The following is a 19,797-nucleotide window of genomic DNA, read 5'->3' as shown; positions in this document are numbered from 1 at the left end:
TTGCTTTTATGCTGCAATGAATGTTCCTGTACATACTTCCTTGATTGAACACATTTCTCTCAGGAAGATTTAAAACTTCTCTGTATTAGAGTTCCAGTTGCTCCACATCCTTGATAAAACTTGGTATTTCCCAATTTTTTAATTTTAGCCATTCAGATGTGTGAGTGGTGGTCTTAGTTTGCATTTCCCTGGTGATTAACGAAGTGGACCACCTTTTCATACGTGTATTGATCTTTTGGGTATGCTTTTTCATGAAGAGTCTTCTCAAGTCTTTTCTCTAGATTTCTTTTGGGTTATACATCTTTTTTATGGATTTATAAGAGTGTTTTTATACTACTCTAGATATGAGTCTTTTGTCATATACATGTATTAAAAAATCTTAAATATCTTCTCCCACTTCATAAATTGCCTTTACATTATCTTAATAGTGCCTTTTAACAAATAGAAGTTATTTTAATAAAGTCAAATTTATCAATTTTTCATTATAGTTGGTGCTTTTTAAGTCCTATTTAATTTTAACAAAGTTTCAATGAATAACAAATGATAAAGTTTTAATAAAAATTTAAAATTTAGTAAAGTCAAATTTATCAATTTTTTTTCATTATAGTTGGTAGTTTTTAAGTCTTATTTGAGACCCAAGGTGAAAAATATATTCTACCTTTTTCTCTGTTTAACTCATCATATTTAGATCAATATCCACTGGAATTGATTTTTGTATATGGTATGTAGGATAGATATCAAAAAGCAAAATTACTGGGCTAAAAATATAAGCATATTTTATTTTGATTGATAATACCATTCAAACCGGCTGTACCAACTCATGCTCACCTCTAGCAATGTGTGAGAGTTCTGATTTCCCCAAATACTTGCCTTTATCTCTTATTATCAAACGGTATAATTTTTTTCAGTCTAAGGGTTTGCTTTTTATTTCCTTGCTGGGACCTTCTCTGGGACTGCACAAAATTTATATCTTAGTTTTGGAAGAACTGGAGTCTATTCAATAATATTGAGGCTTTCCTTCCAGGAACATGGTATTTTCTCTCCATTTATTCAGGTTTTCTTTTGTGTTCTTCAGTAATTCTTCCCCCTCCCCCATATTTACGGTATCTTTTTTGTATGTTTATTAGATTCTAGATTATTTCTTCCTCTTTTATTTTTGTTGCTGTTAGAAAAATGCATCCCATGGCATTACACGTTCAGACTGGTCACTGCTACTGGATAAGACAGTTACTGACTGTTCTATATTACTCTTGTATTTGAAATCTGGTCATCTTACTGAACTTGTATTTCACATAAGAGTTTTAAATTGATTCTTGTTTATATGATCACATTCATACATATGAGTGTATGAATACATAAGAAAGGTGGGCAGAGAAAGAAATATTGAAAGATACATATCCAACTGTTATCTCTAGGAGGTGGAACTGTATGTGGTACTGAGAGATGCCTTTGATTTCTTGCTCTAGGTACTTCTCAGATTATAAAAATTAACTGACAGTAGACTAATCTCATCTAAAAACAGTCTCAAGTAGCTGACTCAATGACAATTCTTAAAGAATATTAAGAATACTCTTAGCTTATGTGTTCTTCAACTTCATGACAAATGCCATTTTGCTTAATTATGAAAAGTACATTGTTATTTTCGTGAAATTTAAAGAAACAGATACACAATCATTTCTAAATATGAACATTTTGTTACTAGATCAAAGCCCACCTGTTTTTTGTAAATTTTCAGTTGTTCTTCGAAATGAGCACAGAAATAGGCAACAGTTTCCTTTTCACCTACAAAGAAGTGATACAAAATCTATTTTTCCTTCCCATGTTTAAGACAGAAATTAGTATCTATTCCATCTTTACTCTTACTTTTAAATAATTTAATGACAGCCCAAATGGAACTAAGATTCTCTAAAACCAATACCTATATTTTAAAATGAAATGCTAAGCCAAATATTCTGATTTCTTTTTTTCCCAATTAGACTAAACTGAAACATACAGAAAGTGTAAACTGTGAAATTATGACATGTATTATTTGCACATCCAGCCTACTTGTCAGAAAAGGGTTCATGTGGTTTATAACAAAAGAATAAAAATCCCTCTAAAAAAAAGGATATTAAAAGTTGAAGTTTTACTGAAATCTCACGAATATAAATTAGGTTTTGAGAGAAAAATATTCTGTAAACAATTTTTTAAATCAACTTCATTCAGTAATCTAATTAGATTAACATGATTTAGCTATTCCAGTGCTCAATTTAAAATACTGGAAGAAAATTAAACCCCCAATATTTAAAACAAAACTTTCACAGTGAGACACTTGAGTAAAGGCACTTTATCTACTTTTTGTCAATGCTGTCTTGTTATTTCCTGCTTCTACAAATATTGGCTACATTTACCCTTTTCCAAAATTAAGCATTCAATAAAGTATTCTTCAAAGAAACAATAATTTAAAATCTGAAACAAGCTATGTTTTGCTCTACTGTTGGGGAATTTTTTTATTGTTAAATTACTAAAATTGTCAACAAACATTATTATTATATCACTTTCTATTAAATTTTACTATATGAGTTACTGTTTTGAATGAAGGATCTGGCAAAGCAAATCCAAAGCTATAAAGTACCTAACACTTTTTAAAGTATTCCCTCTGAAATCATCATCTGCAAACCAAATAATTGATATGCTTACTTTTGTCTAGCCGAGGTCTTGGATTATATCGATACCCAACCTGGCTCCAAAAGACAGGCACAGAGCCTCGTGTTTGAGTAAATGACAAGGTATGATTATGAACATGAATTAATTGCTCAGTCTCCACGTAATTTGCAACATTTCCATTTTTATCCACTCCTCTTCGTTTATAGCGCATTCCTATAAGCAAATTAAAACAGAAAACACCAACATTTTTTTAAAAATTACTTAGTCTAACTAGATTATGCTTCTTAACCAAATCTACGTCTTTCAGAATAGCCCTGGGGATCTAACGCGCAACTGCCAAGCAGAACAGTATCCACTTACCCAAAATCATAACTATAGCATCATTGCTTTTTAAAAGTTGAAGCTAAGATAGTTCCTGCGAACTGAAAGAGAAAGGTTTTCCCAGAGGTGCTGGCACTCGGGAAGGATGGGTTACTGTGATACAGGCCGTCAGTGGGAACGCTGGGATTTAGAACCACATCCCAAGTGACTTTCTTCTCTTCTCCATATACAAACCTCCTTTCTTTCTCCTTTCCTAACTCTTCCCCATTCACCTTTCTCCAATAATTGGTCCCCAAGTACATCGCAGAGTCACTGAGTACTTCGAAACCAACTGTCTCCAAATCCATTACTGTCATCAGCACTTAAACTCATCTGCAGATTTTCTGTTCCGGCTGGGTGTGATCTGCACGCTCTCACAGCCCTCTACTCACCTGCTCTATGCCTACTTCGGCGTGAAATGAGAGCCACTAGAAATCGTGGGTGAATGTCATCTACACAGGTAGACTCCTGAGGGGGGGTTTCTGGGCTGCTTTTCTCATCATCAGATGATTCATTATAATTAACCACAAGTTCTTCAATCTGCACAAAACCTTGGATAATGGGGATAATCCAGAAGTCCACATCTGGTGTCTGAAAACAATATGAACATCATGTTGTTTCTATCCTGTCAGCATGGCTACTTTCTTAAACCCCAACGGTGGCTAACACATATTTGTCAGTTTATTAGAAGCAGAAACCTTCCATTCTTTAACCATATTTTCTGCTTACTGGAGAACACTAGGGAATGGAGGGAGGGAGAGGGTAGAGTGGAGAGGAGAGCCTTTCCTTTTCTTTATGGTGATCATTCAAAAAGAGCTTCCTGAGAAAACCACAGCACAGGAGCCAGACCGCGGAGTACAACTTCAAGCTCCAGCACTTACTAACTCTCTCAGGTAAATCACTTAACCTCACCACGCCGCCACCTTCTGCTTTGTGAAACACAAAAAACTACTACCTTGTAAGGTTGTGGTGAAGATTAAATGAGTAAGATGTAAAAAGTGTTTAGCACAGTGCCTGCCTTATAGTAAGTATTTAACAAATGTAGCTATTGTGATTATTTCTGTTGGTATAAAGAAAATAAAGCTTAATGGTTGATTTTAACTCCCAAGTGTATTAAACCTTTAAGAAAATATAACCACTCTCATCACTTTATTATGAAACACAGAGGTCTACTCTATTTTCTAGTTTAGAAAAAAAAACTTGCTTCACCAAGCTAAAATCCAAGTGGTAAATGAATCAAAAAAAAAATGCCTTTCCATAAATATCTTATTTTAAGAAGTCATCAAACATAATTAAGAGAGTATTAATTAAAGTTAGAGATTTCCTCTTCTGTGTCTTTCAGATTAAGAAGACTCACATTTCTCAACTGACTGTATGCAGGGACAGGAGACGACAAAAAATGCTCCAGAGAGCTGTTCTTCGTCCCCCTTTCTCTCCTATCTCGATGGCTGAATCTAGCCTTAACCTCAGCATCAACTTCAAACTCATCTCTTCTTCCATAATCATATTGTCTAGGTCCTACTTCACAGTTTTGTTTTGTTTCATGGAGCCTATGAGGATAGGATCTTAGGAAGGTGGTTAGAGTTGAAAATAGGGAACTGAGGAGTCTACCTGCATTCACTATTCTTATCACCATTCCCACTATTTGCATTTTTATTCTATCAATAAATGCAAAACTCTTGACAGGAACAGAGAAATGTATGTTGTCAAATGCCACCTTTATTGCAAGTCATCAGTTTTAATTGGGTATCTGAAAAACTCTGCAAAACATATTAGAACTTAATATGTCAGCAAATAGGACAAATACGCATTATAGACACCCTTATTTTTAATCCCCTACCCACAGAGTTTTGATGGTCATAGTTGATCAGCATCATAAAGAGAGGTGAGAACATTTTCAGGCCTCATTCACAAGAGAGGCAGGATAGATACCTAGTGTTAGACACCACCAGATAGTCAGAATCATTTATAGTAACTGCCACCAAGGGGGAGAAAAAGAAAAAGGTTTGAAATTTCTGAAAGGTTAAGAAAAAGATAATATGTGACACTACTCAGCTATCTGCCCACTTTGTGTACAGAACAGTAACTGGCACATAGCAGCCCTTCCAAAAAATCTTTGTTGACTGACTGGATAAATGAATTAATTGTCCTTGGACAGTCATAATTCTCCAAAACATGTGACAGACTAAAAGCAGAAAGTAATCATGAAACCAGAAGGAATCTCATGCGATAATCTCATTATATTCCCTGTCTTCCTTGAGTCAAATACTGGCAGTCTCAGAATGTCCTTGGAGATTTGTCTGCCCCAACCGCTAGAGGAGGAAACAGGAAAGATAAATGACTTGGTATCATTAAAGGAAAACTGGGCTTCAACATTTCCAATGAGCAATAAAAAATAGCTCCTTTACAGGAACTCTGTAGACATGAGTTCCCCAGCCTTAAATTACTACTATCCTATGAGAACCTGCTAAAAGATTGGCCTGTGGCTAGGCTGTGGTACTGTGAACTGCCTTAAAATAATGCCTTCGTTTTCCCCAGCTAAATAATTCCATCCTATAGGGGAAACATTACAGCGAGATTTTAAATTTAACACAATTAAAAAATATTTGCTTAACAACGATGACTAACTCAGAATATTTTAGAAACAACTACTTACACCAATCTCAGTAAGATCTTGTATCATATACTTATTCCAAAAAAATCGGTCATCAACCTGGGAAAGGCAGAGAATAAAACAGTTCAGAAACACATTGTTTCAGTTTTCCTATGGAAGCCAAACAGGTCATAAACTGTCCTGAGGGCAAACCCTGGTCTGAGCTGTGAGAGGTACCTTTTGCCAGAGGGGCCGGAGGTCCCTCTCCCCAGCACTCTGCCTCTGCACCGAATTGGTCAGGTCATAGGTCAAGCTATAGTAAAAGGATTCCGAGTCCATGAACATCTTCAGCAATTCCTCGAGTAATCTTCTCTCCAACTTCTCTTTTTCTTTACTTTCCTTAACCTGTAAGAAATGAATCTACTATTATTGCAGGAATTACACGTAAAGCACTATGTGGATAATATACAACTTCCTAGGGAAGAAGTGAAAATAACCCCAAGGCCAGGCAGAAACAGCACTTTAATGGGACAAGTGGTTTGAAAATATGCTTACTGGACAGAAAATTACTCAATTTAAAACTAATCAAAGATAAATTCCAAGCCCATATCAATTAAATTCTTACTTTCTTTTTATTAGGAGCAGATACATTGGATTTAATATGCGTAAGGGTCTTCAGGAGAAACTTTGAGTCATCAGGAGATGGTATAATCTTCTCTGGTTTGTTAATTCCAAAATGATGCTTCTTACAGAGCTAAATAAGTAGGGAGAGAGAGAATTCATTATTATCAATATCTGCTTGTTAAATGTTCAAGTATGAGTGCAAAAGTGGATGCTACTGCTCGTGCACTGTGGTTAAAAGTAAATCTCAAGAGTCAGTAAAATCACAAGTAGACAACTGATATTACAAAACACAGCTGTGGTTTCAATGATTAGAAAGCTACAGTAGAGGATAAAGAATTCAGGACAGGATATACTTAGGATCTAGGGGCAGAAAATTCAGGTTAGGATTGTAATTATGGTAAGCTCTTATCTAATATAACTGAAGAATAAAATCCTCTGGTTGAGGTTTATTAATGCTTTGGAAATTGGCATCTAAGATTAAAAATACTGCAAAATACACATGTGCTATGCTTCAGGGGCATTACTTTACAGCTACCTGTGCTAAATACTCATTCATGCTAGTTAACTGAGTGTTTTGGTTGAGAAGATGTCAAGAGTCTGCTCTACTGGGAATCTTAAAAGCTGGACATTTCAATTGCGCTCTCTCCTCCTATCCTCACACACACTAATTAAATCAGCATAAAAACGTACTCTTTGAGGCAAGAGATTAGTTAAATTTGAAGAAGCAGTAGGTAGGAACTGCAAGGAAATGTGCAGTCCAACTAACAAAGGGAGGAAGAGGATGGCAACGTGTTAAGAGGAGGGCAACTAGCCGGTTAAAGTCAACAGTTTTACAGAGAATTTCATGTGGCTCAGCACACAAAGCAAATATTCAGAAAGGTACACAAGGATTCTATTAACCATATGCAGACTAATTCTATTTTTTCAACACTAATTTTATTGCTACACCAAGTGGCAGACTCCTGTTACGAGCTAATAGTTACTAAATGCTTATTATTAGTGTCTTACTTACAAAATAACTATTACTAGACAATAAACAGGATGAAAACAAAAACCTTAATGAGGAGAACAAAAGCTAATTTAAGCTTTGATTACAACATTTTTTTGAGCCAGCCCTGATGGCCTAGTGGTTAAAGTTGAGTCTTCACTAATTTGGCGGCCTGGGTTCACTTCCCAGTCGTGGAACCACACTGTCTGTCTGTCAGTTTGCAAGCTGTGGCAGCGGCTCACATAGAAGAACTAGAACAATTTACAACTAGGATATACAACCAAGTACTGGGGCCTTGGGGAGGAAAAAAAAAGAGGAAGATTGGTAACAGATGTTAGCTCAGGGTGAATCTTTCCCTGTAAAAAACGAAAAAAAGGAAATTTTAAGGGGGGGCATTCTTGTTTTATCAAATTTGGAAGTGGAGAGTTTTGTCACTTATACTTGAAGTCTCTCCCTCTGCCAGCTAGTGTCCTCTTTCTTTGTCCTCCTCGCTACCTCCAATCCCTCTCTCTCCCCCCAGCCCACTCCAATTTGGCTTTGGCCCCATACTACTTCACCTAAACTGCTGTCTTCAGCATGACCAACAACCTCCACTTGGCTAAACCCAGTGGTGGATTCTTGGCCCTTATCTTAACCTCTCAGTAGTATCTGACACAATTCCTCACTCCCTCATCCTCTGATACACTGTCTTCACTTGGCTTCCACGCATCGTTCTTCATCTCTTTTACTGGCTCCTTTCTGACCATTGACTTCTTACTGTCTTAGCACCCCAAGGTTCAATCCTTGACCCCTTTGTCTATCTGCATTCACTATTCCCTCAGTGATTTCATCCAGTCTCATGGCTTCAAATACCATTTATATGCCAACTCTTCCCTCCCAAATGTATATTTCCAGCCTAGCTCTCTCACCAAATTCTAGCATTACAAATCTCAACATTTCTACCAGCCACCCCAAACTCAACAAGTCCCAAACCAAGCCCTCATCTTCCCTTCACTGCCTTCATCTCCTATACTCTCCTACCCTTGTTTCCTCCACTCCATCCACATTGGCCTCCTTGCCATTTCTCACCATGTCAGGAATGCTTCCACCTCAGGACCTCTGTTCTAGCTGTACTCTCTGCCCAGACACCGTCTCCCCAGATACCTGACCACAATCTCCAACGCTGGCCACTCCCTCTCCAACCCTTACTGTGCTCAACTTTTATTCCCCATAGTATTTACTACCTCCCAACATATGACATAATATAACTTATGATGTTGATGTTAATTGTCTGTCCCACACACACTATGACGTAAGCTCTATAATGACAGGGATCTTTGCTTTGTTGACTCACACGTTTCTAGTGCCTCAGCAGTACTCAGCATAGAAGGTCTCAATAAATATTTGCTAAATGAATGAATGGGCTCTGATGCTAGTGGCAACTTCCAGATCCACACACAAGGCATATAAGCAGTCCTGGGAAAACCATCACTCCGCTCTTCCATGAACATACCTCACACATCCCCACCTCCCTTGGTGCAGACTCAGTGGGGCAGCAGAGGAGCCATTTTAAAAAGATACTCTCCCCTTAGTCCCCTGCTGCTGCTTCTGCTTGAGGCACTGAACAATTGTTGGTTAACCATTTTTATACAGAATGTTAGTAATTACCTAGTCTTATTAATAACACTTTCTTTAAAAAATCTGAAAAGATATCCCAAACCGAGTTATAGATTGTTTCAATTTTAACATCCAAAACAGGGTATTATACATTTGTCAGACTCAGTTATTCCTTCAGAGGACTCAAGGCAGCAAAATTTGCCCCCAGGAATATACCTAAGACAATTCTAAAGATCTAGCTATTCTAAAGTAATCTTCTAGCAGCATATCTAGTCTGCACCCACAGCTTCCTCATTCTCACAAGGATTGGGGTTGTTTCTCTCTGCAAGGCTGGTTTCCTGCTGTGTCTCTTCTAGGATCAGGACCTTGCTCCACTATCCCCCACCCCTCCCAATTAGTCCCTTTCCTACCACCTTTAATATCATTCAAATTTACCAGAATCTTTTTTTTTAAATCTATTCCTCAACCATGGAATCCTCTCTGTGAGTTAGCAGGGTACAAACAGTGACACAGTCACTGGAATTGTGAAGACTATAGCCTGATTAGACCTGGTGGTCTAGTGGTTAAGATTTGGCACTCTCACTGCTGCAGCCCGGGTTTGTTTCCATGTCAGGGAACCAAACCACCTGTCTGTCTGTTGTCACACTGTGGCAGCTGCATGTTACTGTGATGCTGAAAGCTATGCCACCGGTATTTCAAATACCAGCAGGGTAACCTATGGCTGACAGGTTTCAGCAGAGCTTCCAGACTAAGAGAGACTAGGAAGAAGGACCTGGCCACCCAGTTACCAAAAAATTGGCCATGAAAACCCTATGAATAGCAGTGGAGCATTGTCTGACACAGCACTGGAAGTGAGAGGATGGCGCAAAAAGACCAGGCAGTGTTCCACTCTACTGTCCACAAGGTCACTAGGAGTCAGAATCCACTCAACAACACTAGCAACAAATAGTCTAACTGGGGTAGGTCAAAGAGTGAAGGCCCAGTGAAACTACTCAGGCAGAGTAAAACAAGGACCTCCTCAACTCTGAAAAGGATAACCCTTAACTCCAAGGGTGTGACACTAACAATCACTCCCTGCCATCTCTTCCTTTGGTCCCCATGACGTCAATCTCTCTGGGTTCCTCTCTCACCTCTGACTCTTCCTTCTGAGTCTTCTTTGTTGGCATCTCTGTGTCTAAAGATTATAGTGGTTCCCAGTGTTCTATCCTTAGCTCTCTTCCTGTTCTTCATGATCTATCTAGAAAATTTTATACTCTCCTCTCATTTTAACTACCACTAGGTTTAACTCCACATTTCTAACTCCATTCTTTTACTCTGAGCTCATTATCCAAAAATATAACATCTCCCCACTACTGACTAGTCTTTCAAACTCGGTATCTCCAAAACTGGTCAACATCTGTTTCCCAAATCTTGCTCCTTCTCTGGTATGCCCTATCTCAGGCAACAACTACATCACCCACTGGATCACTTAAGCAAGAAACCTTAGAGTCATCTTCCATTACTCTCCTTCCGAAAGTCTCTCCTATCAACCCCAACTACTTCATGCTGATTGTTATTGTGTTAATTCAGATCCTTATCTTTTGCCGAGATCAGTGTTTCTCAAGGGAAGCGCTACTAGCTTATGAGATAGGAGAATTCTTTATGCACAATTACCCCACTCAGTGCAGACAACCTACTAGCCTCCTCTGACAAGCTGGGGAGCCCCACTCCAGCTCCAGGCTTCAAGTATTAAGCATGGCTCCAGGCTCCCATCCCCCATGTAGCCCTTTCAGTTCCCTTTACTGTGTAGGAGCCAAATCTCCACCTGCCACTGCCTGCTTCTGGATCCAGAACCCAGGAGCCTATGGCCTCAGTTCAATCTACTGTTACATTTACGGTCCATGAAGATGCTGCTTCTCTCTAGGTCTGGCAATGTCTTATTTTTCTTGTTTCTTTTTTTATCTATCCTTTCTGGGCTTAGAACAGAATTCATATAGACCCAATATCCTTTAACTTCCTTATCAACAACTCCAAAATCCAAAAAACTCAGAAACCTGAAAATTTACTTTTAAGTATGTTACAAACTCATTTAATGGCAAACTACACCCTGAACTGATATGAGGCTAGTGATTGTCATCATTTACCTCCCATTGTATGAATATTCATATAATCTTCAAGAAATATTAATGTGCTATATTGTGGGGTAATACCCCAGACTCACTGGGTATAAACAGAACACATGGAATAACCTTTTGAAAACCCCCAAAAACCTGCATTCTAAAACAAATATTGCCCCAAATGTTTTAGATAAGGATTGTGATCTGTATAGCAAAGCACGCTCACTACAGCATCTTATCTTCAAGTCTCTATTTTTTACAACTGATTTTTCTAAATAGAAATTTAAAATCACTTCAAATATAACATTTTCAATGGATATTTTAGAATCTTCCATATAGTTACCTTTAGAAAGAAAGTATAGACCTTTGTCTTTTTTTTTTTTTTGAGGAAGATCAGCCCTGAGCTAACTACTGCCAATCCTCCTCTTTTTGCTGAGGAAGACTGGCCCTAAGCTAACATCCATGCCCATCTTCCTCTACTTTATACGTGGGATGCCTACCATGGCATGGCTTGTTGCCAGGCAGTGCCATGTCCGCACGCAGGATCAGAACCAGCGAACTCTGGGCCACCAAGAAGCGGAACGTGCCAACTTAACCGCTACACCACCGGGCCGGCCCCTAGACCATTATCTTTTTAAAAAGGTTAAATTCAGTTCCAACCATTCCAGTAACTTTCTTTGCATATGTACTTAGCTGTACTATGAGTGGTTGGTTTGTATGAGATGGTTAAAAAGATCAAAGAGAAAAGGTTTTTTTCCTTTTTTGTCTATGAAATTGCTGTTTATATTTTTTGGCCTGTTTGATATATGAGTGAAACAATGTTGTCCAACAATAAACCAGAATTTTTATTTTGCTGAGTTGTTCTTTAAAAAAACGGTTAAATTCAGTCCTACCAAAAAGCAGGGATAAAGAAAACTATTTCTTGGGATCCCTTCCAGTCCTAAGATGCTTTGTTTAGACAGAGCCCTTGGGATTACCACGTGTAGCGCTGACAGAGGGATCAGCTTCCCTTTTCCAGAGGCCCAGCCAGTTCTGTGTAGCATGTGCTTTGGTTCTTATCACAACTTTGATACACAGGATCTCAAAAAGAAAACGACCACCACAAGCCCCATGGGGCTCCCCTACTTGTTCCATCGCTCTACCAACTGGCATTTCACAACCAAGATTAATGGCTGATGCTGTGCTGTTTAAGAAAAGGAAAATAAATGATTTTACTTTAAAAGTTGGTATCTATTTATGTCCATCTGGAGTTGAAACTTCAAACAGATGTCTAATGGGAAACTAAATATGGAAAACGATGCGATGATCTATTAAGGCAATGAGATACAGCAAATAAGATATGCAGATATGGCAAGCCTATAAAACTTTAAAGGATGTTTTTTCAAAAGAAAGAACATCTATGTTCTCATTTGTTTGAACCCCACAGATTCTGTATACCTTTGTATAGATCATTTTTTTAAAATGGCACATTACTTTGAAAAACAGTCTAGCACTTCCTTAGAAGGTTAAACACAGAGTTACCATATGACCCAGCAATTCTATTCCTAGGTTTACACCCAAGAGAAAAGAGAACAATGTCCACCAAACACTCGTACACAAATGTCTACAGCAGTATTATTCATAACAGCTCAAAAGTGGAAACAACCCAAATGTCCATCAACTGATGAATGGAAAAATAAAACGTGGTCTATCCAGACAATGGGATAAAAAGGAATTAAGTACTGATATATACTACAACAAGCGTGGAATCTTGAAAACATTGTGCTAAGTAAAAGAAGCCAGTCACAAAAGGCCACATGTTGCATGACTCCATTTATAGGAAATGTTCAGAATAGGCAAACTTTGAGAGAGAAGGCAGATTAGTGGTTGCCTAGGACTGAGGAAGCTGGGTCTGGAGGCAAATGAAGAGTGACTGCTAGTGAGTACAGGGTTTCATTTCGGGGTGATGAAAATGTTCTAAAACTGACTGTGGTGATGGTCACAAAACTCTGTAAATATATTAAAAACCATTGAATTATATGCTTTAAATGAGTGAACTGTACAGTAATATGTGAATTATAAAGAAAAAGTTGGCAAACAAGCCACATACTTGAGGTAAAAAGACAACTGAGGCAGAAAACTAGAAAGTCTACTAATTCCAGACTCTGAAATAAAATTGCTTCTGCTCCAATTACAGAAGACAGACCAAGGACCCAGCAAATCTGAGGACAGTGGCCACACTAAAGAGCCCGAGGGTCCTACCGGGAGAGGACGAGAACAGTGGGTATTCAAAGTGATGCACAGGCATCAAAATTAGAAAGACATACCAAGATGATGTAAGAATCAGTTTTGTTTAAAAAAAGTCTTTTTATGTGTAAAAGATATGTATGTTCATGAAAAATAGGAGTTAAGTAGGAAAAAAATCTGTAAAAATGCAGCAAATAAAAACTATTCCAAAGATTTGAAAGTAACAGTGGTCCTCCAAAGAGCTTGGGGCAAACGGAAACAACCATTAAAACTCAGCAGAATACTGACAATGATTATTTCTAAGTGGTGACATTTTTTTCTTCTCCCCATTTACAATTTACTGTGTAATTTTTAAAAAGCCTAAAACTAAAGTTTCTAAGAGCTCATTTTAAATAAAGTTATATGGAAATTGAAATAATGATACCAAAGATTTAAATTAACATGTCAGAAAATAAGAAAGCAACTGGTGATTTTCAACATAGCTGTTCTTTGCTCTTCCTCCTATTGTTCACTGTTGTAAAGCTCTTTTACCAAAAACTGGATAAAAAGGACAGGACAAAAGGCTTTAGGTGCAAATTTCTAAAATTATATTCTCCTGAGAGAAAGGCGTACCAAACTATTCCCTAAAATAGGATCCAAAAATACTTTCTCTATAGTAATCACATTTACCCCTAATTAACAAGGGTCACCACCCAGTTTCAATAATTAACATGGGCCATATCTTTAACGCCCCTGATAAGCGCTGTAGCTTATACAGTCCAACAGTACTGTAAAAATAGTCAATCTCATTTTCATTTTTATTTGAAGATAATCTCTTTCACTTGAGTGTATCAAGGGAGAGAAAAGTTTGAAGAATAAAAAAATCCTTTAAGATTTCACCATATTCACATTTTTTTGTTTAAAAATTCCATGTAAATGTCATTTCCTAAAGCTTTTCTCCTCTCCATTTATACTAGTCTCAAAAATGTTACAGGGGCCAGCCCAGTGGCACAGTAGTTGAGTTTGCAGGCTCCACTTTGGTGGCCTGGGGTTCATGGGTTCAGATCCCAGACACGGACCTACACACTGCTCATCAAGCCATGCTGTGGCAGGGTCCCACATACAAAATAGAGGAAGATTGGCATGGATGTTAGGCAGGGACAGTCTTCCTCAAACAAAAAGAGAAAGTGTTAGTGCAGGGCCAATATTCCTCACCAAAAAGAAAAAAGTTACAGATTGGTGGCCACAAAGGGCATCAGAAAACCTCCCTGAAAAGTCCAACAAGGGTCCCAAGCCCCTCTGGATGAGGGGTGACAGTTCATTTCCCCAGGGATGGGAGTGTCAAACGTGCAAACTGATGACTGACAAGTGGACAAGGTGCTGGATGAGCTGGTCCCCTGCTCTAAATCTAACTGCCAGGGCCCCAGGCTTAATGCTCAAACCAGAAAGCCAGCCCAAGGGGTGCTCACCCTCAAGGCAAAGGTCGGTGACAGAAAGCCATACTGATCTTTCACTTTGTCAGCAAAGCCATTCAAAAGACACTGATGACAAATTTACTGGCTTAGTAAACTAATACCATTTTTGCTAGACTGGCTGCTCTTCCCTAAAATAAAATGCAAACAAAAACTGCTAACACCTGCTTTTAATCCACCTAATTGCCAGCTAAGTGATTTGTCTCTGAATGAGCAGCAGTAAAGAGTGTTCTGGCTCCAGTACCAATAAAGGGAAATGAGAAGTACACACTCTAGTCTTCTTTGGGTTCCTGTAACAAACAGAATATCAGTGTCTTCTTAAATTTGTTTTAATTTTGGTTTCTTAAAATTAGATAGTCAAACTCCCATAAAACCTGAAGCATAAAAATAACTATTTTTTCTTGTTTTTTTTAAACAATTTAACCCTCTCCCCAAACTTCTTCCCCATGAACCCAGCCTGGAAAAATATGTATTGAATTGTGGGGGAGTGGGTGCTCTTCCCTGTTCCCTGCTGTTCGGACAACAGGGAGGCAGCTCAGCACAGCACTACAGGACCAGACAGCCTGAGTCCGGATCCAGACCCCACGATGTGCCAGCCGTGTGACTTAACTCCTGCCACGCCTCCTTTCTTCATCTGTACACCAAGAATCCTAACAGTACCCACCTTACAGGGCGGTCCAAGGGATTAAATATGATAATCCATGTAACCCTCAGGGCCTGCCTGGCACATCACATAGTGATCAAGATAAGCTGGGACTATAGCAGAGTGTGACATCCCTAGATGCCACATCCCCACACCAATAGCAGACGTGATACAAATACTTTCATGGGTTACTTCTACCAGGCGGTGGCGCAGTGTGGTGAAAAACACCGGCGCCGGGCAATCTGATTATTTTGGCCTTAAGTCAATAATGTGGGCTTGGTTTCCTCCTGGAAAATGAAAAGATCACACTAGATCAGGGGTTTTTCTTTCTTAAAAAAAAACATTACAAAAGAAATACATGCTTGGAATAATCTCAGGAAATATAAAGAAAAGAAGACATAGTAAAAAGTTAAACCTCATCTTCTCAACTCCCCCCTCTCCAAAAAAAGGAGTTTTCAAACTATACTGTGCAGAGTCCTGGGGCCCCTGGAAGCAGAAGGTGGCTCTCCAGCAGAGGCCACGTGAGCAGGGCCCCAAGGAGCTCTTCCCCCCGTCACCACCTCAACCAAAGCAGCCCTGCTTTTATGCATCTTACAGACCGGATTTCACAGATTTTCAAACAAAAGTTCCACTACTAAAGTAAGGTTTGAAAACCACAGGGTTAAATTACTTTAAGGATATTATCCAGCTCTAAAATTGTATGATTCTGGTCTATTAAACCGAATCCTTATATTTACTATAATATTTATATCAAGTTTCCATACAGTTTCCTGAGACTTCACCTTACCTCTAGCTCAAGATCCTGAGGTTCCATTTCAGAAAGTGACAGCACAGCAATTTTGGTAACTTTACAGACTTCATGATCTCCTGGAAGTTTGCCCACCGATGCTTTCTGCCGAATTAAAATAAGCCACCATGGAAGATCTGAAACAGAAAAGTCAATGGCTGGTATCTATAAAGTGCTCCTGTCCTGGCAAGCTGGGGTGAACAACCTAACCACCACTAAGTGTGCATTAGATACAACCCTCCAAAATAAAGCACACAACCAAGATACAGAAATGGCCCTTAAACATGTGAGATGATGTTCAATCTCACTCACAATTAGAGAAACATAAACTAAATTGTAGTAGTATTGTTCTCACCCATTGGATTGGGGAAAATAAGAACATATGACAGCACATTCACTAGCAAGGCTGCAGGAAAATGGGCACTGTCATACAGTGCTGGGGGGAACACAAATGGATACAACTTTTCTGGAGGGGAATTTAGTGATACCTGCCAACAAAACATATGCACTTACCCTTTAACCTAGCAATCCTACTCTTGTGAATTTACCCTGAAGATACACAACACAAGAGTACAACACTCAAGTCTATTCATTGCTGCAGTCTGTAACTGCAAAATACCAGAAACAACTTGACTGCCCAGGTATAGGAGATTGGTTAAACCAACAACTATGGCACATCCAATCAGTGGAGGATTATGCAGCTGTGAAAAAGGAATTAGCCTCACTCTATGATAAGGAGTGCTTCCTGGATATCGTAAGTGGATAAACAGATATATTATTAATATACATAATAAGGATATAATCATATGGTAAGATATATTACCAAATTAAAATACTAAAGAGTATCTAGAATGTGCCACCCTTCGTGTAAGAAAGAAGATATGAGAAAATATGCATCTATTTGCTCATTTGTACAAAAAGACAAGAGGAGAGACATATTAGAAATTAATGAGATTGGTTACCTACAGGGGGTAGGCAGAAATGGGATGGAAGAAGGGGGAAACAGGAATGACATGGGATCAGGGGAAATGACAGTTCTCTGAGTTTTTCCCTTCTGTATACTTCTCTCAGAACCATGGTAATGTTCCACATCTCCTCAAAAATAAATATTTCAAATCAACCAGAATGTTAGGGGAACCCAAAATGAATGCAAACAGTAACCCAACTCTGCTACAGATGGAAAATATAACCACACTATATGAGACAGGGAAGAAAAGCTCATCTAACTAACTTTGAAAAACAGTATTTTATAAGGATAAAGACAAAAAGAACTGTATACAATATTGCACTCTGGTTAGTGAATTTGTTTTTCAGAAGGGTATGGGTTAGGGGGCCGGCCTGGTGGCGCAGTGGTTAAGTGCACACGTTCCACTTTGGCAGCCCAGGGTTCACTGGTTCGGATGCCAGGTGAGGACATGGCACCGCTTGGAAAGCCATGCTGTGGTAGGCGTCCCACATATAAAGTAGAGGAAGATGGGCACAGATGTTAGCTCAGGGCCAGTCTTCCTCAAAAAAAAAAGAAAGGTATGGGTTAGCAATTCCAAAACTACTTTATGTGTAAACACTAGGACTGAGCAAATAAGCAAATATTATTGAGGAGAATGGGGGCAGCAGGGGCGGGAGATGGTTAAAACAAAAGAAATCTTTAATAAATAGAAGAGAAAGAAGGAAAGAAAACACAGAGGCCCAGTAGTTATCTTTCCAACCCAAATTTTTACTTCTCACACAGAACATTTTTAATTAAATGAGAAACAGTCTATGAAAGACAGCATGCAAAATCAGTTTTTCAGGTTATAATGTTACAGTCTTACAAAACTACTACCTAGTTAGCACCAAAAATAAAAATAATTGCAAGTGTTTCAGGAATTTCTTATTGTAGAAAAGTAACATGATGGGTATATATTTCCCATATGAAAAAATATTTTTTAAAAAGATATACAGTATTTCAATTTCCCCTATTTTTTTCCCCAATATTAATCAACTCTCATTTTAGAGACAGTGCTTTGAAGATGTGCGTTAGGCATTTCATAAATGCAAATGTTTGGAAACATTTCATAATTCTTTATAAAGTAGGGTATAAATTTACTCCAAAGTTTCAAGACTCTTACAGGCTATTTCATTATTCATTATCATTACACATTAACCGAGGACCTCCCATGTGCTGAGATGTGTCTCAGGCATGGATGGATCAAGGTTACCAAGCACCTAACACTTAATAAACCTAACACATAATAAAGCACATAACACACTGCTGAAGGTCAAGACATTTGTTAAATAAAAAGAAATCCTGGGGCCGGCCCCATGGCTGAGTGGTTAAGTCTGTGCACTCCACTGTGGCGGCCCATCGTTTTGTCAGTACGGATCCTAGGCGTGGACATGGCACCGCTCGTCAGGCCATGTTAAGTCGGCGTCCCACATGCCACAACGAGAAGGACCTGCATCTAAGATATACAACTATGTAGCAGGGGGATTTGGGGAGATAAAGCAGGGGAAAAAAAAAAGAAAGAAAGAAATCCTTACCACAGGTCTCTTAACCTCACAGGAATAATTCCTATTTTACACTGAACAATTTAGAGTGTTGGCAGCTGACCGACAAGCCAACATTAGGAAGCCCTCCTCCTGGCTTACGCTTTCTTGCTGCAGTTTACTCTGGATTCATTCCACATTAACACTGCAAATTATGAGTTAATAAATTACAGCAATGACAAAAACAATGTGCATCATCAAATGTGATAAATGTCCTTCCAACAAACCGTTTAATGGTATAGCACCAAAATACAAAGTTATTAACTTTCAAACACAGAGGTTTTACCCCATACGCGAACTCACTTGGAGACCAAAAGGCATATACCTTTTTCCACAAAAACATTGGTATTGCCAACACCGAAATTCAACTTATAAACTCAAATACATTTTAAAATAAAATACGCATATTTTTACAGTTTAGTTAGCTACTCATACAGAAAAAATGTGAAAAACTCAGGGGCTTCTTTAAAAAAAATATAACAGATTGAACTTCAATATACCTCGGGAGTTATAATGAAGATTACATCTGAGAAAATATAAGGTAAATGATCTCAAAAAACAGGAAAGGATGTTGTAAACAGTGGCCTTCCCTCTTCAGAGAGGCTTCCGGTTCTGGACTTGGAGGTCAGAAGGCAGACTCAGATTCTAGCTCCATCACTCCACAGCACAATACTTACTGCGCTGATTCTTGGTTTTCTCATCTGTAGAACGGGATAAAACTGCCTACTTCAGAGAGTAGCTATGAGGATTAAACAGTAATTTTTATAATTCATGTTATTACTACAAGAGCTAATGTTACCAGATAGCAAAGCATACTACAAAGCTACAGTAAATAAAACAATGTGGTACCGGGATAGGAAGGGACAAATGAATGCTAGAATAGAACAGAAAAGACACAGACCCACGTATATGGGCATCTAGTAAACAATGACATAGAAGGAAGGGATAGCGTGTCAATAAATGGTGTTGAAATACATACTGAAATATTTGCAGATAAATATGATATGTGGAATATGATAAACCTGTGAATTTACTAAAAATCAGTGAATTGTATACTTTAAAAGGTTGAATTTCACGGTATGTGAATTACATCTCAATTTAAAAAAAAAAAACTCCTTCTAAAGAACAAAAGAACTTGTTAGGAGGTTTTCTTACTGGAGCAGAAAATAAAAAACTAAAAAGTGTATTTTCTGCCAAAGACAGAGGTTAAGCTAGGACAACCTATCAGTTCTTGAAATCTACCAACAATAGTGAAAAGATG

General features: G+C 38.4%; 1 protein-coding gene across 1 annotated transcript in view; it reads right to left on the bottom strand.

Moving 5' to 3' along the window:
* The window catches only part of INPP5F (inositol polyphosphate-5-phosphatase F), an 83,958-nt gene that overhangs the window by 30,293 nt on the left and 33,868 nt on the right, over positions 1–19,797 (bottom strand). Inside the window, exons 3-9 of the mRNA XM_046655411.1 lie at positions 16,011–16,147; positions 6,225–6,353; positions 5,837–6,004; positions 5,663–5,719; positions 3,399–3,597; positions 2,680–2,859; positions 1,715–1,782 (exon numbers count right to left, since the gene is read on the bottom strand). Of these exons, the coding sequence (XP_046511367.1) occupies positions 1,715–1,782; positions 2,680–2,859; positions 3,399–3,597; positions 5,663–5,719; positions 5,837–6,004; positions 6,225–6,353; positions 16,011–16,147 (938 nt within the window). The remainder of the gene's footprint in view (positions 1–1,714; positions 1,783–2,679; positions 2,860–3,398; positions 3,598–5,662; positions 5,720–5,836; positions 6,005–6,224; positions 6,354–16,010; positions 16,148–19,797) is intronic.

Source organism: Equus quagga, chromosome 2, assembly GCF_021613505.1.
Source record: "Equus quagga isolate Etosha38 chromosome 2, UCLA_HA_Equagga_1.0, whole genome shotgun sequence".
NCBI lineage: Eukaryota > Metazoa > Chordata > Mammalia > Perissodactyla > Equidae > Equus > Equus quagga.
The sequence above is the reverse complement of the archived record's forward strand: the minus strand, read 5'-3'. Positions and strand labels throughout refer to the sequence as shown.